At 44.1% G+C, this 24226-nt stretch overlaps 2 protein-coding genes across 3 annotated transcripts in view; one reads left to right on the top strand and one right to left on the bottom strand.

Moving 5' to 3' along the window:
* Positions 1–2143: 2143 nt before the first annotated feature.
* MPLKIP (M-phase specific PLK1 interacting protein) lies at positions 2144–9660 on the bottom strand. Its single transcript, XM_031951840.1, has 2 exons — positions 9311–9660; positions 2144–4826 (listed from the first exon to the last, which is right to left on the bottom strand). The coding sequence occupies exons 1-2, from the start codon at positions 9572–9574 to the stop codon at positions 4623–4625; spliced, it is 468 nt and encodes a 155-aa protein (XP_031807700.1). The 5' UTR covers positions 9575–9660; the 3' UTR covers positions 2144–4622.
* A 182-nt stretch (positions 9661–9842) lies between these two features.
* Positions 9843–24226, top strand: part of SUGCT (succinyl-CoA:glutarate-CoA transferase) — a 537637-nt gene continuing 523253 nt past the window's right edge. Inside the window, exons 1-5 of one of the 2 annotated variants that reach the window (XM_031951830.1) lie at positions 9843–10208; positions 20332–20383; positions 20491–20564; positions 21688–21773; positions 22272–22322. In XM_031951830.1, the coding sequence (XP_031807690.1) occupies positions 10106–10208; positions 20332–20383; positions 20491–20564; positions 21688–21773; positions 22272–22322 (366 nt within the window). In that variant the 5' untranslated portion in view covers positions 9843–10105. The remainder of the gene's footprint in view (positions 10209–20331; positions 20384–20490; positions 20565–21687; positions 21774–22271; positions 22323–24226) is intronic. The other variant, XM_031951825.1, reaches the window with a different exon arrangement.

Here is a 24226-nt window from a genome sequence, read left to right as displayed (position 1 = left end):
CCAGGCTAAATGTAGGGAATACAAAGAAGGGTAAAAGACAGGTGTCTCCTTTCCAAGAGCTCCCAGTCTAAAGGGGTACATGAAAACCTAGAAGAGAAAGACAAAGGAGCGGCTGTCTCGGAGGAAAGGAGAGCTGGGAGAAGGGGTAGGGCGTGACGAAGGCAGAAGACGTGTGAGTGAAGCATCTGTATGTTCACAGGTAAGATTGATCCCCTCAGTGTAGGATCAGTTGGAAGTAATGCAACTGCATCCTTCAATGACTTGTTTGGGAATTAAAATTAACACCTGGCTTCTTGTAAATCAAGTGCTGGCTTTGCACAGATTAATGTTGATTTGAGGAATTGACTTAAGAGATCAGATCATTTTCTTCTAGCATTTGGGAAGTCAGTTTGCATGGGTCTTAGTATTTTTAGGTAATACTGGATAATGAATTATCTATAAAAATTAAAAAATGATTATTAAAAATTAACTCCCCCTTTCTAAGGTCAGGTATCCCCAGATCTGCATTTGGAGTATGTGGCCTCTGCCCCACCCTTGCAGAAAGCTTCCAACAAAAGGAAGCTGAGGGTAGAGAGGGGAGGTGTGCTGGAGGTCTGGGAGGGGAGGGGAGAGGCACTGGGCATCTAGGGTGAGGGCTGGTTGGCTGGGTTAGGGCTTTAAAAAATTAAAACAGATAGATTTGTTCCTGTGGCTCATTTTTCCAATCAACCTATCCCTATATTCAATTACCATATGATCGATAGCCAATAGCAGAAGAATAAATGGACAAGAAAATAGAAGTGATGTCCTCATGGTTAAGCCTTCAGGCACAGAGCTGCTACTCAGGTGCCCCCTCTACTGCTGAGAGGCTCCTCATTTGCTTTCCCCTAACTCATCCCAGGCCCACTCTCCCTGCCTTCCCAGGAACAATTACCTAATCACTAATGGCACAAGGCTGCAAAGATCCACACTCCTCATGCGCATGAGAACTGTGCATGTCTCTGCATGACAAGTCCTGTCTGGAGAGAATATTAAATTTCATGGTTCTGAGCTTCTGGAAATTCAGATGACTGAGTAGAAGGGAACCTGAACCTGGTTCTCCCCTCTGCCAAAGACTGTCTCGATGTCCCTTGATCATCCCAATGTACAGCTTAGCCTCTAAGAGCTCGACCCATAGATTGTCCATTCCTTTCCCCTTCTAACTGGCTCTAATCCCTGCTTACAAACCTACCTCCTTTTAAAATACTTTCTCCAGCTGTCCAATGTGTTCTTCCTTGAGAGGCCAAACGACAAAGCCTTTCTATCTCCTTTGCAAGATTCTTTGCTGGCTCCTCCTTTACCTCCCAACCCCTATTAAAACCTTCCTATCTGGACCCAAGGGGCCTTCTTAGTTTTCCCATTTTACATTCTGCTCCCTTTTTTTGGCTCGATGACTGTGAAACAGGCCTTTTTATAGCTCATTACATACCCAATGGTTCGTAGCCAGACTTGCACACACTTCAAGTGCTCATTACTTGTTATATGCTTGACTGACTCCTGTGATATGTTATTTCTATGCGAACTAAAAAAAAAAAAAAAAAAATCTAAATACTTAGCCCTAATCTCTTTCCGGCAGGAGGCCTGTATAACCAACATGCCTGTAGGCATCTATATCAATGCCCTGTCAATGTCTTAAATCTGGATTTCTCATTGTCTTATCCTCAATCTGCCTGAACCCCACATATTTCCCTTTATTTGTAAAGGGTGCCACAGTCCCTCCCATCTCTCACCAGCGAGTCTTACTGGTTAGCCTCCGTAGCCCTTCTCCCACCTGTCTGTCCATGCATCCATCCCACCTCCAGAGTCAGGCAGCACCCTGTGTCATGCCCTCAGAACCTCATCTCTAGCCAATGAACTAGATTCTAATGCATCTCCTTATACTTAGTCTCCTCCTGTTCTAAACATCACAGTAGCTTTCTTAAACTTCTATAATAAAATATAATCTCTTGGGTAGCAAAGGGGGACAAGTAATATCAATGTGCCAGCCCACTGTGCCAAGTGTATTTAAAAAAAAAGAAAACAAATATTTCATTTGATACAACCCTGTGAGGAGGGTGCTCTTATCATCGCCACTTTACAGTTGAGGAAACTAAGAGAAATTGTAACATAATCAGCATCTCACAGGTAGTATCGGGGCCACACTTGAACTCAGGTCGTCCTGATTCCAGATGCAGCAAAACATCCCCTGCCCCCATAGCTGCCCTTCCTCCACTTCTTTCCAATTCTCTCTCCCTTTCATGCTCTGGGTTCCGGACACCCCACCCCCCCACTCAAAAGCCCATTTCCCCTCTTCTGTTCCCTATATCTGGAATAGCCTTCCTGCCTCCAAATCCTCAGCTTCCTTCAAGGATCCCTTCAGGCTGCCAACTTCTAGGAAGCCTTTCCTGATCCCCAGCTAGCCAGACACTTTTCAAATGATCAAATGATGATGTGAAACACCATTTGTTTGCAGTAGAATGTTACTTCTTGGAGGACAATTTCCCCTCCTGTTTTTGTATCTCCTGGTCTTCCCACCAAGTGCTCAACATACATAGGCATTAAATTCTGAATGAGTTAGACCAGTGAATTCCATTCAGTTGCAACATCAGTAATTCCAATTCCTCAGACTCCACCACATCCACTCCCTTTGGGGAGAAGCCCCAGAGTCTGATACCTGGCAGAGGCCTAATGACATACTTATTACAGGGCCCAGGAAAAGTCCAAGCTCCAAATTTCTTGGAAAAAGACAGCCTGAGTCTCTTTAGAAGATATCACCAAAATAGGAATAGGATGGCTGCTGAGGTTGGCCAATTCCTTCAGTATGAATCTGGTCCAGGGAATGAAGAAGTATTTTATTACTTGAGAAATAGCAAGGCTTAACAGTATGACTTGAGGATGCTTTCAAGAATGTGGCGACTTACGGATCTGTTGCTGCTATCCACCTGTAGTCCTTGGAATCTTGTTTCTTAAAATTCATGAAGCCACAGGACAAAACACATACCTAGAAGATATGTGAGCATTTCCCCACATTTTTACCCAGAAACTGAAGAGCTGGAGACCAGGGCTCTATTCAACCTTCTCATTTGGAGTACAGTCTTTATTATGAATCCACTTGATAGCCGAGGAAACTGAGGCTCTGGGGTTAGTCACAGAGCGGGGTCATACTCAGATCTTTCCGACTCCGCATTGCCCTCTAAAATAACCTAAAACTTTTGTGTCCTAAAAAGCTGTTCGATGACAGGAAAGTATTGTTTCCCCAGGGATTTGCCTTCATTTGGGTCCAATTTCTCATGATTACATTCTAAAGTAGCTGTTGCTTTGCCCTTATTCTTGTCTCCAGAAAGCTCTGGACAGTCTGCTTTAAATTCAGTATTGACAGTAGCTGTCACCCCCTGATTAAGAGGGTTATTTAGCATCATCCCATGCAAAAGATGACCGGCCCCGCAGGTCTTTGTAAAACACAAAAATTGGTTACAGACAAGAGAACTCGTATTTAGTTCTAGAAGCCTTAAGGGGAAAAAACCCAAACTAAAATTTAACCACCCTACGACTATCCATCTAGTCAAATAAACATTTATTAAAGGCAAGCCTATTATGCAACAATTACTGTGCTAATACAGAGTACTACACTCACAAATACATCCAAAGTTTGCAAGAAGCCAGCGATAATTCAGGAGAAAGGACTATAAATGCACATACTTTCAATTTTAAGAGCGACTAATACCTTTCTTGCAACTTCTTTCAGTTGAAACACATCTGTATCAGTGAATTAAAGACAAATCAAAAAAACTGTAAATATGCTGACAATGTCTCTGTTCCATGGACAGACTAATATTACCTCTTGGCTCCAACTCCCACCTCAAACAGCAACAGGTTCCAGAGAAAAAAAGTATTTTCAAAGTAAATTTGATATATAACAAATGGGATTACAATCATTCTTGCTGAACTATAATTCCAAATTAAACATAATCTAACAGATGTGGGCTAGGTAAAATAGCAAGGAAACATTTTTTTCCATCCATTTATTGTTAAACATCCTATACAGGATGGCCAAATAGACTGGAAACATTACTGATGATGCCTAATTATGAAAGCATGGATTTTGAAGCAAACAAAAAAGCAAATGAACAAATAAAGATCCAAATGTGCATTATGGGTTTAACAATTTAATTTTCAAAAGCCACAACAGTTCTTTCTGGAAATGGTGATGAGTAGGACAGATTGTTAAAATTACAAAAGACATGGTACACAGAATCACATGGCATATTTTAAACAGCATGACAGTTACAAAATAGGCCATTTCATGAACTCCAAATCCTGCTGATTGAACATCTGAAAAACTTCATGAAGAAAATATTACAAAACATGGACTCAGAAAGCTCATACTACAAATATAAAAAAAAAAAAAAAAAAAAATGAGGGGCAGTAATTAGTCCACAAGAGTAGTTGAGCACAGTCCATATAGGGTGTGAAATCTATCAAAATCTCATTAAATCAACTGCTGGTGAATCTTCAGAAAGGCAGCATTTGCATCCAGATTGGCAGTGGAGTTCAACTTTGTTTTTTCAAATAAAGATGTCTTGTTCTTTTTCTGACAGAGAGTTCCATTGGACTTTTAAGAACATTTAATTAAAATATCTCCCCCTTTTGCCAGTAAATACTGTTTGCTCATTGTTGTATTTCTGGTTTACATCTGTTACAGAAACAGGTTCTAGTCCTGCCCAGGGGTCCTCAAGCATTGAAGGTTTGAAATAGTTTTCCACATCATTAGACATTCTTTTCTCTTTGCCCCGCGCTGAACCAAATGGTGTAGATGTCCTGGGTGAACCCTTTGGAGAAAAATCATCAAATAAGGAAATATTCAGCAAAGAGACTTAAAAGTGTAAATAACTTTTTAAAGAGAAAAATGGAAATGTAGCTTTTTCTGAGACTTTTCCAGAAATTAAAACCTTAATCACTTTAATGTAACCTTGCCACTACATATTACGGTCAAGTATATTAATATACTAATAAAAATGGTTATGATCTACAACCATGTTCCTTAAACCTTCCTGTTCATATACCACTTCAGCAGAAGAGATTGAGGGTTACCATTCCATTGTTAAATAAACAAACCAGGGAGCTTTTGCCTGTGAAAAAAAAATAACAGTATGTTGGCCACAATTTAAAATGTTCATCTTGGTGCCTGGTAAATGTAGTTATCAAAAATAAATAACCACTCGGTATTAAACAGGGCCTTAGGCAAAATTGCAAGGGCCTGGAGGGATCATCCTTCCCTGATCCACTGTACCCACAAATTAACTCAGGACTGGACAAACCTTGTCTCTAGAAGTTATCCCCAAATTTAGGATTCTCACGATTTCTTCTGCTTTTAGATGAATACACACCATAGGAAAAAAAATGGGGCTTTTTTTGTTGTTAAACAGTGGTTCTTAAACTCTCCATCACTTTACTGGCTTTCCCTAAATACCAAGTCAGAACAGGGACAGTACATCAGACAAATCCAATGAACGTTCCCTGGGATGTCTGCAATGCTGCCTGAATCAAGCGAGGATACACACTTGAATTTATCGGGATGGGGGCAAAAGTGTGTCAAGGGCAAAAATGAAGTGCATTTCCATAAATTTCTGACAAAAACACTCTGGGAATACTAGGTACTCCAGTAATCTGAAGTTTAGGATGAAGCTAGACTCAAGATAATCAGGACTAGTTTAGATAGAGGCAAATAGCTTCCTTTAAGCTTCCCGTTTGTTCAAATTAACCTGGTATAGTCAAACCTCTTGCTTAAAGGAGGAAGGGCTGGAATAATATGGATGTCCTTTCTTACTACCTCTTTTCTACTTCTTCTTCTTTACTTATTTAGTATAATCCATTCTCCACCCTTTTTAACAGATCACCTATTAGATGAAACTCAATGAATGACATCAAATACCTAATAACAAGGTCCCTCTAAGTCAGAGGGGAAATAAGTCCTTTGTTTTTAGTTATTTCCCCCCACCCAAAATTACCAAGTTCCAAATGATAACCACTTTAAAAAAATCAAAAAGTGCCTTGAAAGAATAGTAAAACCTAACTTAGTATATGTAAATGAAGACTAAGCAGAAAAGTATAACCAACCAAAAGGGTACAGTACATCAAGGTGCTGATGGCTTTCTCAGAACTGTATTACAACCAGCTCTAAAACAATCTAAGAAGCATCCATAAAGTTTAAAAAATTCCAAATCTCACTTCATTTGGAGATTCTATATCCACATGGCCTCCAGAAGAAACTTATTATGTAAACACCTTTACTACTTCTGGCCGTGTGTGTGTGTGTACATGTGTGTATGTGTACATACAAACACACACACATGTATGTATGTATATATACACACACAGAGGAAGGGAAATGCTCATAATGGTCATTTAAAAAATGGTTCTTTAATAAACCAACAGTTAACAACGATAACAGGTAACAACAATTCAATAGCTCTTACTGTGTGCTGGGCACTATGCTTAGTACTTCATAAGCATCTCATTTGATCACCTCATCAATCTTGGGAGGGAGGTACTATGATCACCCTCATTTTACAGATGAGACAGAGGCGAAGGTACTTGCTAGGCTTACACAGCTAAAAAGCTTCTGAGAACAGTTTTGAGCTCAGGTCTTCCTAATTCCAGGCTTTGAACCGACTCCACTGTGCTTAGCTGCCCCAAATGCAAATTTAAACGGCTCTGAGGTACCACCTCAAATCTATGAGATTGGCAAAGCTGACACAAAAGGAAAATGGGGGGAAATAATGTACTCGTGATGGAGCTTAGGGGCACTATGGAATGATGTTTGGAGCAATGTCCCCGAAACTATTTAAGTGTGCACAACCTTTGATCCAAGGACACCACTATGAGGTCTACACCCTAAAGAGAAAGAAGCAAAGAACCCATAGGCACAAAAACATCAACTCTTTGTGTGGCAGCAAAAAACTGAAAACGGAGGGGATGCCTTGAGGCTGAGCAAGTGATAGTCTATGAATCTAACTAAATAGTCCTATCATAAAAAAGGAGGAAGGGGATGGCTCCAGAGAAACCTAAACTGCACAAACTGATGCCTAATGAGGTAAACAGAACCAAGAGAACAAATTTATACAGGACTGTAAACACAAGATATCTTGAAAAACTCAGAAACTCAGAGTTTACAGAGAGCAAACTGAGGAACTGCTGTGACCGAGTCTACATGGACTAGGGTTTTTATTCTTTTTGGGGGGGAGCCCTTACACGATAAGACTGACAGAGCATATGAAACCATTTCCACTTTGCCTTTTTCCCCTTTACAATCAAGTTGTAAGTGCAGTTAAATTAACCACTATTCCAAATGCACTAGTATGACTAGATCTTAGAGAAGAGCTATCTGGGCTAGTGATCCAAGGCTTTGAATTCACAAACCTTCCCACTATCCTTCTAAAGTGTGTTTGAGCAACAACCTCAATGTACTGTACAAAACACCCTGGATTTCATTTGTTTGTGCCACCTGAACATAAGGAAAACCACAGGAGCTATTTAAATGCCCTTCTAAGAACTAAAAGTATAGCCTCGTAAGAAAACGTGTTTGGGGATACTTACACCTAGATAGACAAATGTGGAGAAAGAATACAAATTCCAATAAAATCTCAACCAATTCATAAAACACAATATAATAGGCTATACACACTCTCCATCAACATCTCAAATGAAAACAAGTCCCTTAGGAGATAGTGAGGTTAAGTATGTGTTCTGCAACTGATGATGCAAGTCAAGTGAAGTCATAATGGCAAAATATGACTGACTTCAGTTACATTTTCTACAGAAAAGCAAAATTTGTTAGAAAACACTTAAAAAAAAAGTTTTAACTGCTACCTTAAAAAAAAGCAAGAAGGCGGTGATAAAAACAAAACCAGTAAAAATTGCTGTGGTTAAATCCTTTGGGAGTTAACTTTTATGTGCTTCAGCTATAACTGAAAGTCTTATTTAGTAGTCTGATAAAAACTGTCATCTGTTAATATGTTAAAATCGGTTTTTCCATTACCACTCCATCTGAATTATTCTGCCAAATCTTCCCTACACGTAGCCTAGGGGTAGAAAACTGTCTTTGACAATGAATCTTACTGCCGAAGAAACCAGAAGGAAGTAAAGCAAAGGGCTTAACTAAGAACTAGAAAAAACCTTCATTTTCAGTGAATTCATGAGACTGAAGTTCTCTTGGATCCACATGTAAAGCCGGCAGCCTCCCAGGACCTGACAAGAATCAGGACTCTGAGCTGCAGATGAACCCGCGCAGCCTCCTCAGCCCCACTCGCTCTAGTTTCCAGGCGAGCTCAGCGCAGCCCCACAGGCTTCTGCTTCAAGTTCATCCTTCTCCACTTCTCCTTTGCGCTCTATGTACAAACAACCGCCTTGTGCTTGGAAACACGTTAAACTGGAGGAAGAGGAACATTAAAAAGGTGGAGAGCGCTGTTCACAAGGCCAAGCGAAGCACCGACAACCATGCCTTTAATGAACGGGACAAGCCTGGTTCAGCTCCGTAAAAAACCAAAGCCCAGAGAAAAGAAAAGCGCGCCGGCGCCGTTCTGGAAGGGGAGCCTTGCAGCCTCTTCAGGCGCTAAATCCAGAAAACGGCACTTTACCGGAACCTCTTTCCAAGCTCTGCCTCTTCAAGAAGCACCAAGGTAGCGATCCGCAGCTCCGACGGCGGCGCCACCCAGCGCACCCGAAAGCGTCTCAGCGCCGCCGCCGGCCCGGGGATGGAGGCCGCACCGGACAGCCCCGTGTTCACAAAGTAAGAAGGTTCTCCATGTTTCCGCGAGGGAACCGCCGAGGGAGGGAGACGGGGGCGCAGGGTCGCTCCCCAGGCCGCGCTCCCTGCCCTCGGGAGCGGGATCTGCTGGGCCGGCGCGGGCTGCCCCGCCCCCCGCCCCCGCGGGACCCCCGCTACGAGAGGCCGCCGTCCTTCACTCCCGCATCTTCGTCCTCCTCCTCCTCGGCACGACCCGGGCCGGGGGGGGGGGGGGTCTCTGAGAGGACCCGGCTTCCGTCTCGCGGTCCGACGTTCATTAAGGTCACCAAGCGCTTTGGCCCGTGAGCATCCCCGGCACTCACCTCCTCCCTCCCGCGCCCCCCTCAGGACTCGGGCCCGGCTGGGGGCGGGGCGGCGCCGCGCCCTTTGGGGACAGAATGGGGTTCCCAGGGGGCGGCCGGAGAAAAGGCGCTTCGGGCTCGGGCCCAGCGGGGGTCCCTCTCCCCTCTCCCCTCTCCCCCCCCTCCCGAAGAGGAGCCCGCGGCTCCGAGCGGCCCCCGCACGTACCTGCAGCAGCCTGGGCGGGTGGCCGGGGGAGAAGCCGGCCGGAGGGCCCGAGTAGCCGGGGCCCGAGGCCGGGGAGCCGGAGGCGGGCACGCGGGGCCGGGCTCGGGGCCCGAAGGGCGGCGTCTGGTGCGGGCTCCCGTAGCCGTCCCGGGGGGAAGGCGGGCGCGGGCCCGAGGGGCTCCGGAAGCCGCCGCCGCCTCCCCACGAGCCCGGCCCAGGCCCCGCGTAGGGCGGCGTGGGCGGGCGGAAGCTGGGTCTGTGCATGCGGGCGCGGGAGGCGGGGAGCCGGGTGCGGGGCAGACCGGGAGCGCCGGCCGAGCGCGAGAGCGAGGCCGAGAGCGGGGCTACGCGCGCCGCGCCTGCGCCCTGAGGCCTCTCCGCCCCCGCCGCCGCCGCGGCGCTGCTGCTGCTGCTGCTGCTGCTGCACCAAGGTTCCGGGCGACCAACGTTCCGGGTCCGGGGGGTGCGCCGGGGGGCGGGGCGGGAGGAGGGGCGTGGCGGGGGCGTGGCAGGGCGGGGCTTCAGGGCCGGCCTCCGCCCCGCTCTGGTCCCGGCGAACTTGCGGCGGCGCCCGGGGCTCCGAGTTCTAGTTCTCCATCTGCGTCTCACAGCTTACCTCTCCGGACTCCCCGCCCGCGCCGGCGCTCGCCCGGCCCTCCCCGGGTTTCTCCGCTCTTTGGGGCCCCGGCAGCGCCTGCCCGAGCTCCCCGGCCCCTTAACCGGCCCGGAGGCGGCCGATTCCCGAGGATTCGGGGAGGATTCGGGGAGGATTCGGGGAGGATCGGGTAGCTCAGGATGCTCGCGCTCGGGCTCGCGTCTCGGCGCCGCTGGCCGACGGGCGGCGTCTGGAGGCTCGGGAGAGACACGCGGCGGTTCCGAAGCAGCCGCCCTCCGCCAGGTAGTCGGTCCTTTCCGGACGCCCTGTGGGGGGCAGCACAGGTGCCTTCTGGGCCGCGGTTGCGGGCGCTTCATCGGCCTTCCCGGGTCCGGCTCCTCGCCGTTGCTGCTGCTACCCCCCTCCCCCCCTTCCCCTCCCCCTCCCCCTCCTCCCCTTTCCTCCTCCCCCTTCCACCCCTCCCCCTCCTCCTCCTCCTCCCCTCCCCCTCCTCCCCTTTCCTCCTCCCTCCTCCCCTCTTTCCTCCTCCCCCTTCCACCCCTCCCCCTCCTCCCCTTTCCTCCTCCCCCCTCCCCCCCTCCCCCTCCTCCTCCTCCTCCCCTCCCCCCCTCCCCCTCCCCCTCCCCCTCCTCCCCTTTCCTCCTCCCCCTTCCACCCCTCCCCCTCCTCCCCTTTCCTCCTCCCTCCTCCCCCCCACCACACACCTCTCCTCTATTCCACCATCCTCGCGCGGAGGGAGGAAGCGGGGCACGCTCGGGAGAAGCAGCACACCCAGCCTCGCTTTGTAGCTTTATGAAAGGAGGAGGCTGCTCTAGGGGGCGTCCAGGGCCCCTCCTAGCCCTCAAACTGAGGTCTCCGCTGCATTTTCTTACTTATTCCCCTAGGGCGACTCCTGGAAAAGGAGTTTCGGGGGGAGCCGGGGGCGCGGACCTGCCCTCTGGCCTTAGACGTGGCTGTGCGATACCGGGCAAGCCCCTTAACCTTTAGTCTGTTTCCCCGATTGTAAAACGGGGCCAATAGCAGCCCTTTTCTCTTACGGCTGTCGTGAGGATGAAATGAGATACCCTTATTTCTCTCCCGTACTTAACCTAACTATTGTTTTAGGCCCTAGGTTTTACCCCTTTCCTACTTCCTCATCCGGCAAAAGTGTGGGAAATTTCGAAATTTGGTCGCCGGGACCTGATCCGACAGTAAAAGAGATTCTGTTTGGGCCCCTCATTGCATTGGCTCTGACAGCCCTGGGGACCTGGGATTCTCCCTTTGTCAGGCAGGTGATAGGGGAACCCATCCGGCTTTGACCAAGATTTGGGTCCCTCAAGGCGGTACTCCAGGACCTTCGTTGTAATACAGCCACCTTCTCGTTATAATGTTTGTTTTCGCATTCATTGTTAACTAATCAAAGTTGATTGAACATCCAGTTTTCTTAGGGCATATAAACTGTGAACCCTTAGTTCTGTGTCTAAGAGAGCTGGCCAGATGATTGTTCTTTTATTAATAAACATACTGGCCTTACTAGTAAAATGATTCAATCCCCAGAAACTTAAAGCTTGTCTGTCCAGCTTTTTTTTTTTTTTAAATGCAGACATTAGACACTATATAAATGGGGATTCTCTTCCCTTCTCTGTCTCCTTTCCTTCCCCTCTCTCACACCTACTGCTTGTGTGATCCTAGGCAATCCTTGGATCCCCTTCAATGCCTCTGGACACTCTTTACCACATGCTTCTGTTCTTTGATAGATCGGATTTGCATACCCAGGTCTGGGTCTCTCCCCCTCCCCATAAAACCCCCCTCCTTTTCCTAAACCCAGGCAGAATTGTTTCCCCTTAGGTATTTTTTTTTCCCTATAAAGAACAGACTGGAGATCTGGTGAAATCCTGGCTTATTTAGGTGAACTTTGGACTTTCTCCTTTGCTCCTTGGCTCAACCTTTTACTGGAAGCTTCCTCTAGGGGATCATGCTTGAACTTTTTCTTGCTGAGCATTTGATTACTAATTTTACACAGAACTTTTGTTGCTTACTGTCTGTCAAAGTATTGATTGTTAATCAATCCTGGGTCTTGAAGTCAAATCCCATTTCCCTGTTATGGGCCAGAACCCTGAACTTGAAACAAAGGATTCTTACAAGGTATTAAGTCAGTGGAATTGATAGAGACAATAGTTATCTCATTTCGCCTGGTTCAGTGTGATTTATTTAATACTACAAGGAGATGTTATGGCCAGAACTTGAAACAAGGCACTAAGTGGAATTGAGAAGACAGTGGTTAAATCTAATTTAGCATCGATTTTAATCCTACAATAAATAATGATTTCCTAGTGATATAATGATTGGCGTGTACTCGGTGAACAGCATATAAGCAAGAAGCTCTCGGGGCCAGAAGGACAAGCGTACTAGAAGCTCTCAGCCAGGATTCAGTCGGGGAGATTCAGAAGCCAGAGAAGGCAGGCGGGAGCTCAAGCCCACCAAACCAAGGGGAGAGAGATAGGCCTCTAAGAAAGCTAACCGGGCCACAGGAAAGGAGACAAGACTTGGAAAGAGACAATAAAGGATTTGGACTTTAACCCCTGGCTACTCATGTGGTTATTACTGAACTGAAACTGGCTGCCTCCAGAGACCCCCAAGAAAATCTCAACAGAGAACATTACGTTTTAGAGAGAATATTATATTTTTCCCACATTACTGTTGAGGTCTAGATTTGGGGTACCTAAATGAAATTAGGATTTAGTTGAGGTCTAGTGGCAGGTTTGGGGTACAGGGAGTCAAGCAAAGCTCCCCTGCAACCCCCTTGGATTCGGCGCAAGGATACGGCGGTAAATGAGGTCTAGTAGCGGCACAAGTCCCCAATAAAAGCATTTATTAGCCCGAGAGCTAAATTGATAAAAGAGGTTTATTATTGAGTTTGGAAGTAGGAGATAGGTGAAGGGAGAGACAAGGAGGGCACCAGACAGAGGGTCCGGTGGACAGAGGGTCCTTACATGGCTGGCATGTTTGGAATCTGCAAAGAGAGGTTCCTAGCGTGGCCCTTTTATAATAGGAGACTTAGCTGGAGGGGCTCTTGGGTGTAGCCCCAAAGTTGGTTCAGATCCGGATGGGGCTGGAACCTGTGGTCCGGATCTTCTATTGGAATTCAAAGGGACCAGGATTTGTGAGTCAAAGGGTAATTTACATTATTAACTAGGAGGGGGTTTGGGAATCAAAGGTAGGAATCTTTCCCACATCATTACTTTTGGATGTGGGGCCATTTGAGGTACTTGGAGTCAGAGCTGTGGGGGATCAGAGCCCAGCCTGCCCCTAACTGCCCCAGTGACATTTGGCAAGTCTCTTTTCCTAGGCTGGCCTCAGTTTCCTTGCTTAGAATAGGAGATGAGGGGTTAGGAGCATTTAAGCTCTTAATCTTGTGTTTAATCAATTTTAGCCTCTAAACTACCTTGTGTGCATTTGGCCACAGCTAGGTGGCGCACTGGAGGAGTCAGGAAAACTGATTAAAAGCTGGCCTTAGAAATTTCCTAGCTATGTGACCCTGGGCTGGGCAAATCCCTTATCTTCTGCCTACTTCCTCCTGTTTAAAATGGGGATATTGCTAGAAGCCAGTTTACACTGTTGTTCTAAAGGTCAAGTGAGAAAAGATGTGTAAAGTGTTTTGCAAACCACTTTTAAGGTGCTATCTAAATGTCAGCTTTTTATTATCCCCATTTTTTACAAATGAGAAAACTGAGGTTAAGCAATTTTTATTCAGGGTCTCACTGACTCCAGGTTTTAGCACATTGTTGATGTCATCAATGAGTCAATAATATGTATTCTCTTGAGCTGTGAGCTCATTTAGAGAAGTCCTGGGGCATTTTTGTTCGACCTTTATGTTTCCATGCATATAGTCGGTGTATAATAAATGTTTGTTGTGTTGTATTGGATTTACTCCAACTCTTTGGAGGTGTTCATCTTTGTTAGACAGGAGGTGAGAAAAGTTCTACGTAATTTTCACTCTGTTGTTTGCTTGCATTTTGTTTTCTATCTTAGTTTTTTCTTCTTGATCTGATTTTTCTTGTGCAGCAAGATGATTATATAAGTAGGTATATGTATATTGGATTTAACATATTTTATGTAACTCCCTGGTGGTCTAGTGGTTAGGATTCGGATTTAACATATATTTTAGCATATTTAACATGTATTGGATTATCTGCCATCTGGGGAGGGGGTGGGGGGAAGGTTTTGCAAAGTTTTGAAAAATTACCCATGCATATGTTTTATAAATTAAAAGCTTTAGTTAAAAAAAAAGAAAGAAAAAACATTTAAATAAAACTTTGTAAAACTTGTAACAGACTTAAATTTTACCCGCTAAATAAAAGCCAAACTGCAAGCAAGAACTGCTATTTGAACTACTGTTTAAACCTATCAGATGTAATTTTTCTTAGAGTACCCTAATTTACGATCTGTCTCCCTCCTCCTGGTTTATCAATCAAACTCTTAGAACAGTTGATAAAGCCCAAACTTGTTTCCTCTGTCCATTGTGCTGGAATAAAGCGATCTACTGTAATGCAGGAGAAAACCGAAAAGCAATTCTATTTCTTTTACATTTGTTTCTTGGCTGCCACATATTCCTAAGCGGTGCCACTGGGGATGCTGAGCTTCCCAGAAACCTCCACTGTCCCAATTTGTACACGGAACCACAGAGCAGAAGTCCGGGAGCAACAAGCTCAAGCTTTCCCAGACTAACGGCTGCTTTTGTTACATTTGTGGCAGAGTGGTTATAAAATGTATCAGAGAAGTGACCATCCTTGTGCTTGACAGAGGCTCCTTCAGGCCAGCTTTCTTTTATGTACCCACCCAACATCCCTAGAAATTCCCAGGCTACATTTTTGCCAGGAGATGGAGAGAATGTACCTTTAAAAGTAATTCTCCATGTTCCTGTTGAATGCTAACAAAGAATCAATCAAAGCTCTGAGTCTTGCTGGACTGAACAGTCCAAATTGCTTCAGCTGATATTCAGATGCCTGAGACCTTTTCTATCCTGCTTCTCCTGCTACATAAAGTCTCCTCATTCTCCATAATGTGGCTCCCAGAATCGAACCCATTGCTCTAGATGGGGCACAGTGCACAGGGCCAGCCACTGGAAACTACCTTTCTTCATGCACTCCCAAATTAAGCCAAGGGGCTTGCACCTCACCTGACTGTTCTGTGCTTAATTTGCAGTCTCCTAAAAATCTCCCTTATTTTCCTCTGTGACCTCAGAATTTCATTCCTGAGAACCTGATGTTGTTTATTTAATCAGTATCGGAGTAAACTTGGCTGACCAAGGAGACCAAAGGCGGACTCCCTGCCCCTTTCTCCCAATAAAACACTTTCACAGAACTTTTTGTGATAGCAAGGAAATAGAAACGTGGAAGATGCTCATTAACTAGAGACTAGATAAATAAATTATGAGATGTAAATGAATTGGAATGTTACTGTGTTGTAAGAGCTGGGTGAGTGGATGAAGAAAAACATTTATTAAGCACTTACTGTATGCAAAACATTGTACTCATGAGCATGGAGAACACCAGTATAAAAGTAAGCTAATACCTGCTCTCAGACCTTATCATCTAATAAGAGAAGAAAACACAGGAAGTTCAGAGGACAAGATCTCATCCTTAGGGGGCAGCAGCAAATTTTCCTTAAGGAGCCCTTTGTCTGTCAGCGCCAAGGATTTTGGTGGAGGCACCTGCTGCATGCCAGGGTCCATTTCCACTAGGGCTGTTGCCCTGGACCGCGGCTGTCGGAGCCTGAAGGCTGGCTGGCCCATCTCCTCCCAGAGCTCTCCCAGAAGCCTGTAGGGAGACCTACATGAACTGATAGCAGGCTGCAGGAAGGCAAAATACCTTGACTAATAAGGTAAATGGGAAGAACAACAGCAGTCATAGTAATAACCAGCTAAATAAAGCACTTACTAGATTCTAAGCACTGTGCTTAAGTAAGCACTTTATTCAATCCTTACAGCTCTGGGAGATTGGTGCTATTATTATCCTTTTTTTTTTTTTTAAATAGATGAGGAAACTGAGGCAAACAGAAGTGAAGTGACACAGCTACTTAGAATCTGAGGCAAGATTTGAACTTGGGCTTTACTGCCTTCAGTCCAGTGCATCTCTACTGAGCCACTTAGCTCCTATTTCCCTGCTGAATGAATAATTGTAAATAACAGGATGATTTCATCAGAACTGGGCAAAGGAAGGGAAAATCAGCACAGTATAGAAATGTGTGCCCTCCCCTTTATGATTACTACACCATGCCTTTTTGTCAAACTTTTAAAAAAGTATTGTTAATTTTTGTTTTTTTATCAGATTTGTTTCCCAACACAATCCTCCCCTACCGTCCAGAGCGAGCCTCTATAATGAAGAATTAACAAAGGAAAAATAATAGCAAAGCTAACTAACCCATCAGCCACGTCTGCTGGTGTATCAAGGCTTCCACACAAGCTTTTCAGATGTTGGGGGGAGGAATAGTCGCTTCTTAATTTTTCAAATTCAAAACTACCCCCTCCAGTCATTTCCATATACACATCAGAACATAAAAAGATTGCATATGAATTGGAAATCTACTTTCATACTGCTTGCCTTTAATAAGGTGAATGATAAATTGTAGACGCTACTTTCAAAATTGTCTTCCATGTCTTTGCTTCCTTTTAAATTTTCTTCTGTTCTTTTCTATTCATGTAAAAAAAAGTTTCCCTTTTTTAATCTCCCTCTCCCATTCTTTCCCATTTTCCCCTCCCTTTTTCCCTCTCTTTTTCCCTTTCCCCCCTCTTTTATTCTTTTCCCCTCAATTCTCCTCCACACTTTCTTAGTCTTCCCCCCCCCCCTTCATCCCCAACCCCTCCATCCCAACTGAAAACTGAGAAGGAAATCATGACAGGTAAGCCAGTGAAACAAAACGGATCCCACAGTGGCCATGTCCAAAAGTATATGTCTCTTTCTGTACCTTGAGTCTGTCTGCCCAATAGATGATTAACTGACTTCATTAAAAGTACTCTGGAGACATGGCTGGTGGATCACCAACAGTGATGTTGGCCTGGTCTAAATTGTTTTGGTTCTGCTCGCTCCCCTCTGCATCAGTTAGCATCCCCCAGGATTCTTTGATAGTGTCTCTTTTGGCCTAACTTATGCACAATATTCTGTTATGTTTGTATTCTCTTTATATTCAGTTATTCCTTTTTTATTTCCCTTGTTCACTTCCATTCTAGGTCTTTTTTTTTTCTTTTCCTTTTAATGTCCTGCTTTCCCTTTAAGGCTCCTAAAGTTTGGTTTGAGACTATTTCCTCTGTTTTCATTCTCTCAACTTCTTTATCCCCACTTGTTTTTTTGAGTCTTGTGTATTTCTAAATCAAATTAATTTTGTGTATGTGTGCACGTGTGTACATGCATGTACACAGTGTGCTGTATATATATATGCATTGTGTCACATGTGCAGTGTACACCGGTGGTCTGTGATGCATTGTTCTGTGTGCATGTATGCACATGTATATGTGTGCATTGTGTTGTGTATATGTTTGCATGCATGTATATCTATATGCTGTGTATCCATATGAGTGTGTGCACTTGTGAGTGTATGTGAATGAAAGTGGGATATTAAGAGGATATTAATGAACTCATTAAGCATGCACACTCATTGCTTGTAGTTACCTTTCACCCTCTTCTCGTTTTGGGGTGATTTTTTTATCAGTTTATCAGTCGAGCAGCTCAGTAGCTTGTTTTGTACAACTAGTTCAGTCAGTTGCCATGACTTTTCTCTAAGTCTTTGTCCCTATTTGGAAGTAAACTTTATAGGTGGCTCACAGCCTAGGGACAGGTTTTATAGATCAATTTAATGGATCACTTTCAGAGTGATGAATACAGCTTACAAGCTGGAAGTTCTTCTGGGCCAAAGACCTTCCCCACTGAAGGAAAAGTAGAGATTTTATACTTGAATCATAAGTGGGAAGGGAGGGCCAAGGTGTTTTACAATACCATCATTCCCAGATCTTAGTGGTTCCCATGATAAGCCCAAGAATGGAAGACAATATAAGTCTTAAGATTGTTTCAAATTTTGAGGGCCATGTCCACCCCCTCCCCAGAGCTCAGAACCAGAGTTCTGTGATTGGATCAGCTTTTGTAGTTCTAGATTCCCTTCACTTATTTATTGTACAAGCTGCACTATAGCACAAGAATGTAGCCATTGTCAGAATGGCTGCTAATTTTAAGCTGCATTGTGGATTTCTCATTCCCAAGTCAGAAAAGGCAGCTCTGAGAAATCTAAATTATCACTATATTCGTTACCTATGGCATATCAATTAATATGAAAACCATAATAATTTTTTTTCACAGGGAGATGACAAAGAAGTAAAGTGTAAAGATTTATTTTTGAAGAGCTTTCAGCCTAGGGAGGTGGGCAAGACCAACATCTGTGGGTTAAGCCCAGAAACAAATCATCATCTAAATGTTTACATATCATGCATAATAAACCAGTCTCCGGACTGCTCTACCTCCAAATGTAAATGTACAACTTTCTGGAGCTAAGGGGAATTTACTTGGGCTTTGTTAAGGGTGTGGGAAGTTCCCTCCCACTGATGAGGATCCCGTGGAAGCTTTAAAGTAGTCATTTTGGTCACTCCTTGTATTTTGTCTCCTGATTGAATATTAATCTCTCCCTGAATCTCTCAGCTAGTTGTCTTTCCTGTTTTCTCAGCCCTTCACACTTTCTAATGGCAAGCCAGCTTCCCTTTTTAGTTAATGTTTACTTCCTTATCTCCTATTTGGGACCCTGTGTCCCTAAGGCAATAATTGCCTTTTCCTAGTCTGGGGAGGTGGTTTTCTCTGTGACCCAAACCTCAGACCTCTTGGCAACTTGGCCTAGCACATGGATATACGGATATACAGATATACAGAGCATGCAAAGGATCATGGGAGTCTTATGTAGGGATGAAATGGCTAGATGGGTTTAAAATACTTAGTAAGCCTTCAATGTGCTACGTCAGTGTCAGCTAAGATAATGGAAATTCTTCTTACAGACACAGCAATGCCTGTAGGAACGCCAAGATGCCTCTGCATGGCTAGCTACACGACCCTCGGGATCTCTCTTCAGAAGTTCTGCAATGTCCCTGAAATGGGAGCAACCTTTGAACCCCATCCCAGAAACTCCCTTTCTTCTGAATGGGTGCTTCAGGAAGTCTCAGCTGGGAGAGAAGCTCGCAGTGATCCACTGCCTTCTCTCTGTTATTAGAGCAACTCTAAGGGGGTTAAGTTAGTCTTTCTCTCTCTCTCTCTCTCTCTCTCTCTCTCTCTCTCCCTCTCTCCCTCCTTCCCTTCCTGCTTCCCTCCTTCCCTTTATCTCTCCTTCTCTGTCTCTCTTCATCTTCTCTAACTGCCCAGGAAGAAAACATTGTATGAGTCTAAGTTAATCAGAAAACAGTGTATACGAATAAAGCATCAATCTTGATAATTTTATATTTTGTAATATTCTCTCTAAAATGTAATCTTCTCTTGTTGGGATTTTCTTGGGGTCTCTGGAGGCAGCCTTCCTTTCAGAAAGGAATCATCACATGAGTAGCCAGGGGTTAAAGTTCAAATCCTTTATTGTCTCTTTCCAAGTCTTGTCTCCTTTCCTGCGTCCCTTTTAGTTTTCTTATAGTCCAGATCCTTTATTATCTCCTTCCTGAGGCTGGGCAGCTTTCTGGAGAGCCTTTCAGGTCTGGCCTTGGTTCTGAGAACTTGAGCTCCCACCTGCCTTCTCTGGCTTCTGAATCTCCCCGACTGAATCCTGGCTGAGGCTCCTAGCTTATATGCTCTCTTATCATAGGTGTGAATCTTGTAGAACTATAGTAAGTACTAAGAACATGTGCTGAACTAGAGAACTGTTAAGCACCAGGCTAAATTAGATAATTATTGTCTCTATCAATTCCACTGACTTAGCCCCTTGTTTCAAGTTCTGGCCCATAACAATATTTGACATCAGTAGTTTTTCTTACGCATTCATCAGACTAAATTATATTCTACTCTGCCCTGAAAGCATCCTCTAAACTAAAAATAGAGCTTTCCAAATACATTTTCTAAAAAACAAACAGATCTCAAAGAACCCATTATTCCTGTAGGTTGTTGGATTGAATTGGAAAAGTCAGACTGTTTTCTTCTGGGAAGGGCCCAGTTGGAGAGGTGAATATTCCCATGGAAGCAGCAGCTAGAAAGAAGTGGGTTCAGATCCCAACATTTCTCCATACTAGCAGGTGACTTTAAAGTCCCTTGTCTTCTTGGGGTCTCAACTTTTCTCATCAACAAAATGAAAATGTTATTTAAAAGATTTTAGAAAAAATAGTCCCTTGCCTCCCACTTCTATCCTAATTTCCTGAGGAGAGAATTTGAAATTAATATTATTTAAAAGCCCCAAAAATGTCTTTTTTTTCCTCTAGATACAGAAAATATAAAGCCCCTGGATGGTGTGAAAATTCTGGATCTGACCAGGTTTGTCTCCATGTGTCTGGTTTGGGGTGGCCAGTTTTGAGGACAAATAGCAGGAGGACATATTGCTAGAAGGCAATGGATTTATTCATCCATATTAATTATTGCAGAGTCCTGGCAGGACCTTTCGCCACGATGAACTTAGGAGACCTTGGAGCTGAGGTGATTAAGGTGGAACGACCAGGTAAGGGGCTGTTTGTGGGCCTGCTCCACACATTTTCGGTCCAATTGGACATGGAAACACAAAGGCCCTGTCTTTTTTCTCCTGACTTGGAGACTTGTTCTGATTTCCCTCACCCACTAGAAGGGCCAAAGCTCAGGGTTGGGACGCAGCTTGAAATGCCCAGCCCCAAACCAAATTCTGGGCAAAGGACCTGGGAATGAAGCCCATAGCGGAAGGCATATGGGTCTAGAGTCAGACTGGGTTTGAACCTTCAGCCCCAGATCATATACCAGGCCTTGGTGGCTGAGGTTGAGTGTTAGAGCCCTATAACCCTTGGGAGAAACAGGGGAGAGATGGGAATAATAGGGCAAAAAAGAAAGGAAAAAGAAGAGTAAGAGTGGAAGAAAAGGGGAGAGGGAAAGAAGAGAAGAGAAAAGAGGAGAGATGAGAGGAGAGAAGAAAAAAGAGGAGGAGAGGAGAAAGGAAGAATGAAAGAGTAAGCCAAGTAAGAGAGGAGAGAGAAGGAACTACTCTGGAACACTGTGCATTGGACCAGAACACATGGGTGAAAATTAAAAATCCTTCCCAAAAGAACTGACATGCTTCCAATCCTGCTCTCTTTCTTTCTTTTACTTTTCTAAACACACAGATTTTCTTTTTCTTATTTTGGATTTAATATTTATTAATGTGTACAATGTGCCATTTTTGTGAAAATGATCCATAAGAATATCTTCCTCAAAAACAATGAACCCCCTCAGACATTAGAGGATTCATAGTAGGCAGCAAGCTCAGGGGGTGAGGTCTGAGGAAGCCCTCCCACAGCCCTGGCCTTGGGGTCAGAGTATCTGCCAACACTGCCGCTGCCTGGCTGCGAGACCTGCCACGGGTCCCTTGGATTTTCCTCCACTGTGAAGTGAGGGACCTCTAAGGTCCCTTCCAGTTCAGAATCAATGGTCAATTGAAAATAAAATCCCTGGAAAAGCTTGGCTTATGTGGTTCATGATCTTTTTTTTTGCTCTTTCAACAATACCTCTCCCTCTCCCTCCCTCCTTCCCTCCCTCCCTTCCAACCCTTAAAGGGTGTTCAGGTGTTTTCATGTGAAATGTCGAAGATCATGAGAAGATTGATTTGATTTGATTTCTAGGAGCTGGTGATGATACTCGAGCTTGGGGACCACCTTTTGTGGGATCAGAGAGTACTTATTTTCTCAGTGTTAACCGAAATAAAAAGGTAAGCCAAAGGGAGGCTTTATCTGACTTCCCCCTAAGAATGAATTTAAGATAATGAAATCTGTCAACCTGGATTATTTTTATACAGAATCTTAGAACTTCAGAAGTGCAAGGGATCTGGTACCTTCCAATCCAATCTCTTTATTTATAGATTTGAAAACTGAGGCACAGAATGGTAAAAGGACTTGCTCAAGCTTGTACAGACTTCATCACTTTTCATATGTAAATAGAATTGTCAAATGAATGTTAATTTTTAAAATTCTAATTTAAGATTATTGAGAGCAATGAAATCAAAAATCCAGTCTATAAGAAAAACCTCCCTTGACACAATCTAATTCTCATGAAATTGGTTTTAACAAAGAGGTTTCAAGTGACCTGCTAGGGGAAGAATAGATCACTTATCAGACAGAAGCTGTAGATAGAATGGAACTCATTCTGGGTCAGGGTTCGGCTAAGCTGTCCGTGTTTGGGCTCATGGATCATTCTTTTTTCTCTTCAGAGCATCGCTGTCAACATTAAGGATCCGAAGGGGGTGCAGATCATCAAAGAGGTAGGGGAGGGGCTCTACGGGAGGCAGAGGCTTATAGACGGCCTTCATTTCTAGCTGTTCACCCCAGGGCAGCGTTTGGTTTCTGGGAAAAATTATTGAAGGGTGTGACTGTCCTCCCGATGGCTTGTAAATATGACGCCTTTCTGGTTTGAATCATTCTCCCAATTCTCAGATGACTTTGCTGACTTTGAAAATCGCCTTTTAGGGGGAGAGCAACAATAACAACAAGAAAAGCAAAGTTCCCCCTGTAGCCAATGCCCATCACAACAAAACCACATGAACTGGGAGAGTCTTGGGTCCTCCACGCCTCTATGGCTGTGCTAACATAGCTGTCTCTCATCTTCCCCAACTAATGCTATTACAGGGATTTAGCAGAGGGACTAGAGCTGTGAGTTTGCTGATACAGGGGACTCCCAGATGAAAAACCTCCTTCTCCTGATGTGGTCCACCCTCTTGCCACAAATTCGAGTTTCCTGGAGCATGGAATGGTTAAATTACTTCTCTGAGTTAACCGAACCAGGATGTATCTGGAGCTGGATTTGAATTCTCTTCAGAACTCTAGTTCTGAGATGCAATCCTATCCCCAGTGCCACAATATTTTAACTATTAACTTTAACTATTGAATAGATAATAAATAACTGAAAGTGATAAAGCCCTCAGTTGTTTCAACGCATGATTATGGAATCAGTGCTTCTGCATCAGCACTAGTGTCAGCCCAATATCAGCAATGGTGACCGACTGCTCATGGGATCATGCAAAGCATCAGGCACAAGTTTAATCGCCCCTATGAATAATAATGATAAGGATGATGATGTTGACATAAAATTCTTAATACAGTTTTAATCTTTAATAGTTTGAACTTCAATACCCCCTAAAGCTTAAAATTGCATGAAGACTTTTTGGACTTGGCAGCTTGCACAAAGCACTTTTTATGCCTTTTCTCACTTGACCCTCATAGGAGGCTTGTGACAGGCATCCAGATATGAATAGCCCTACTTTACAGAAAAACAAACTGAGGATCAGGACCGTAATATGGATGTTATATGTAAGCAAAGCCAGGACTTTCCTCACACCAAGGACAACATTCTTTCTATTATCCTACCAGGGGGTTAGCGTCTATTAAAAGCCATTCTTATTTTCCTTGTTCCTGAGCTTCTTGTTCAAAAGGCTTAAGATCATCCCTTATATAAGTAGTTGGAAGCTGCTTTTATTTCCAAACAGAGCCCCCTTTTGGTCAGCCCAGTAGGGGAGACCAGTCTCTGGCTCACTGGGCAGAGCTCACTGCATAGAATGGGCATCAAGAACTGAATGGATTGATGTGAAAAGTTCTTTTCAAAATCATTTGTTTCTAGGAGAAAAATAATCTAAAGGAAATAGAAGCATCAAAAAGAAAAAAGAATAACATTGATTGAGGGCATATGTTCATGATTGGTACAAACACTTAATAAATGTTACTCTCAATTTGTACTTAAAATAGTTATTTGTTTGGTTGTGGCATTGTGGGTAGAAAACCAGTGTCAGGGAAGCCTCGGTTCAAGTCCCTTGCCTGACCCATACTGGCTGTGTGACTCTCAGCAAGTCACGTAACCTCCAAATAATGGGTTTGGACAACTATTAAAAAATGTAGTTTGCACTGCACTGGTGGAGGGTGTTTCTTTATCTGGGAGTTCCTGATATTGATTTAATGGCAGCGCCATTAAACCATGTTATGAGGCACTATGTTGCTTAGAAATGTGAGGGGATGTGGATCTGTTGGATCTACTAGGGACAGAGACAGACAGAGGGGCTGGTAAGTTCATAACCTTTTTATTTTTTTATTTTTTTAAATGGATAACAGCTTGTTTCTATGTATTAATTAAATTGATTCAAGTTTTTGTTTTTTTATTCCAAAAAGAAAATCTCTT

This window comes from Sarcophilus harrisii, chromosome 1 (genome assembly GCF_902635505.1).
Source record: "Sarcophilus harrisii chromosome 1, mSarHar1.11, whole genome shotgun sequence".
Taxonomy (NCBI): domain Eukaryota; kingdom Metazoa; phylum Chordata; class Mammalia; order Dasyuromorphia; family Dasyuridae; genus Sarcophilus; species Sarcophilus harrisii.
The sequence above is the reverse complement of the archived record's forward strand: the minus strand, read 5'-3'. Positions and strand labels throughout refer to the sequence as shown.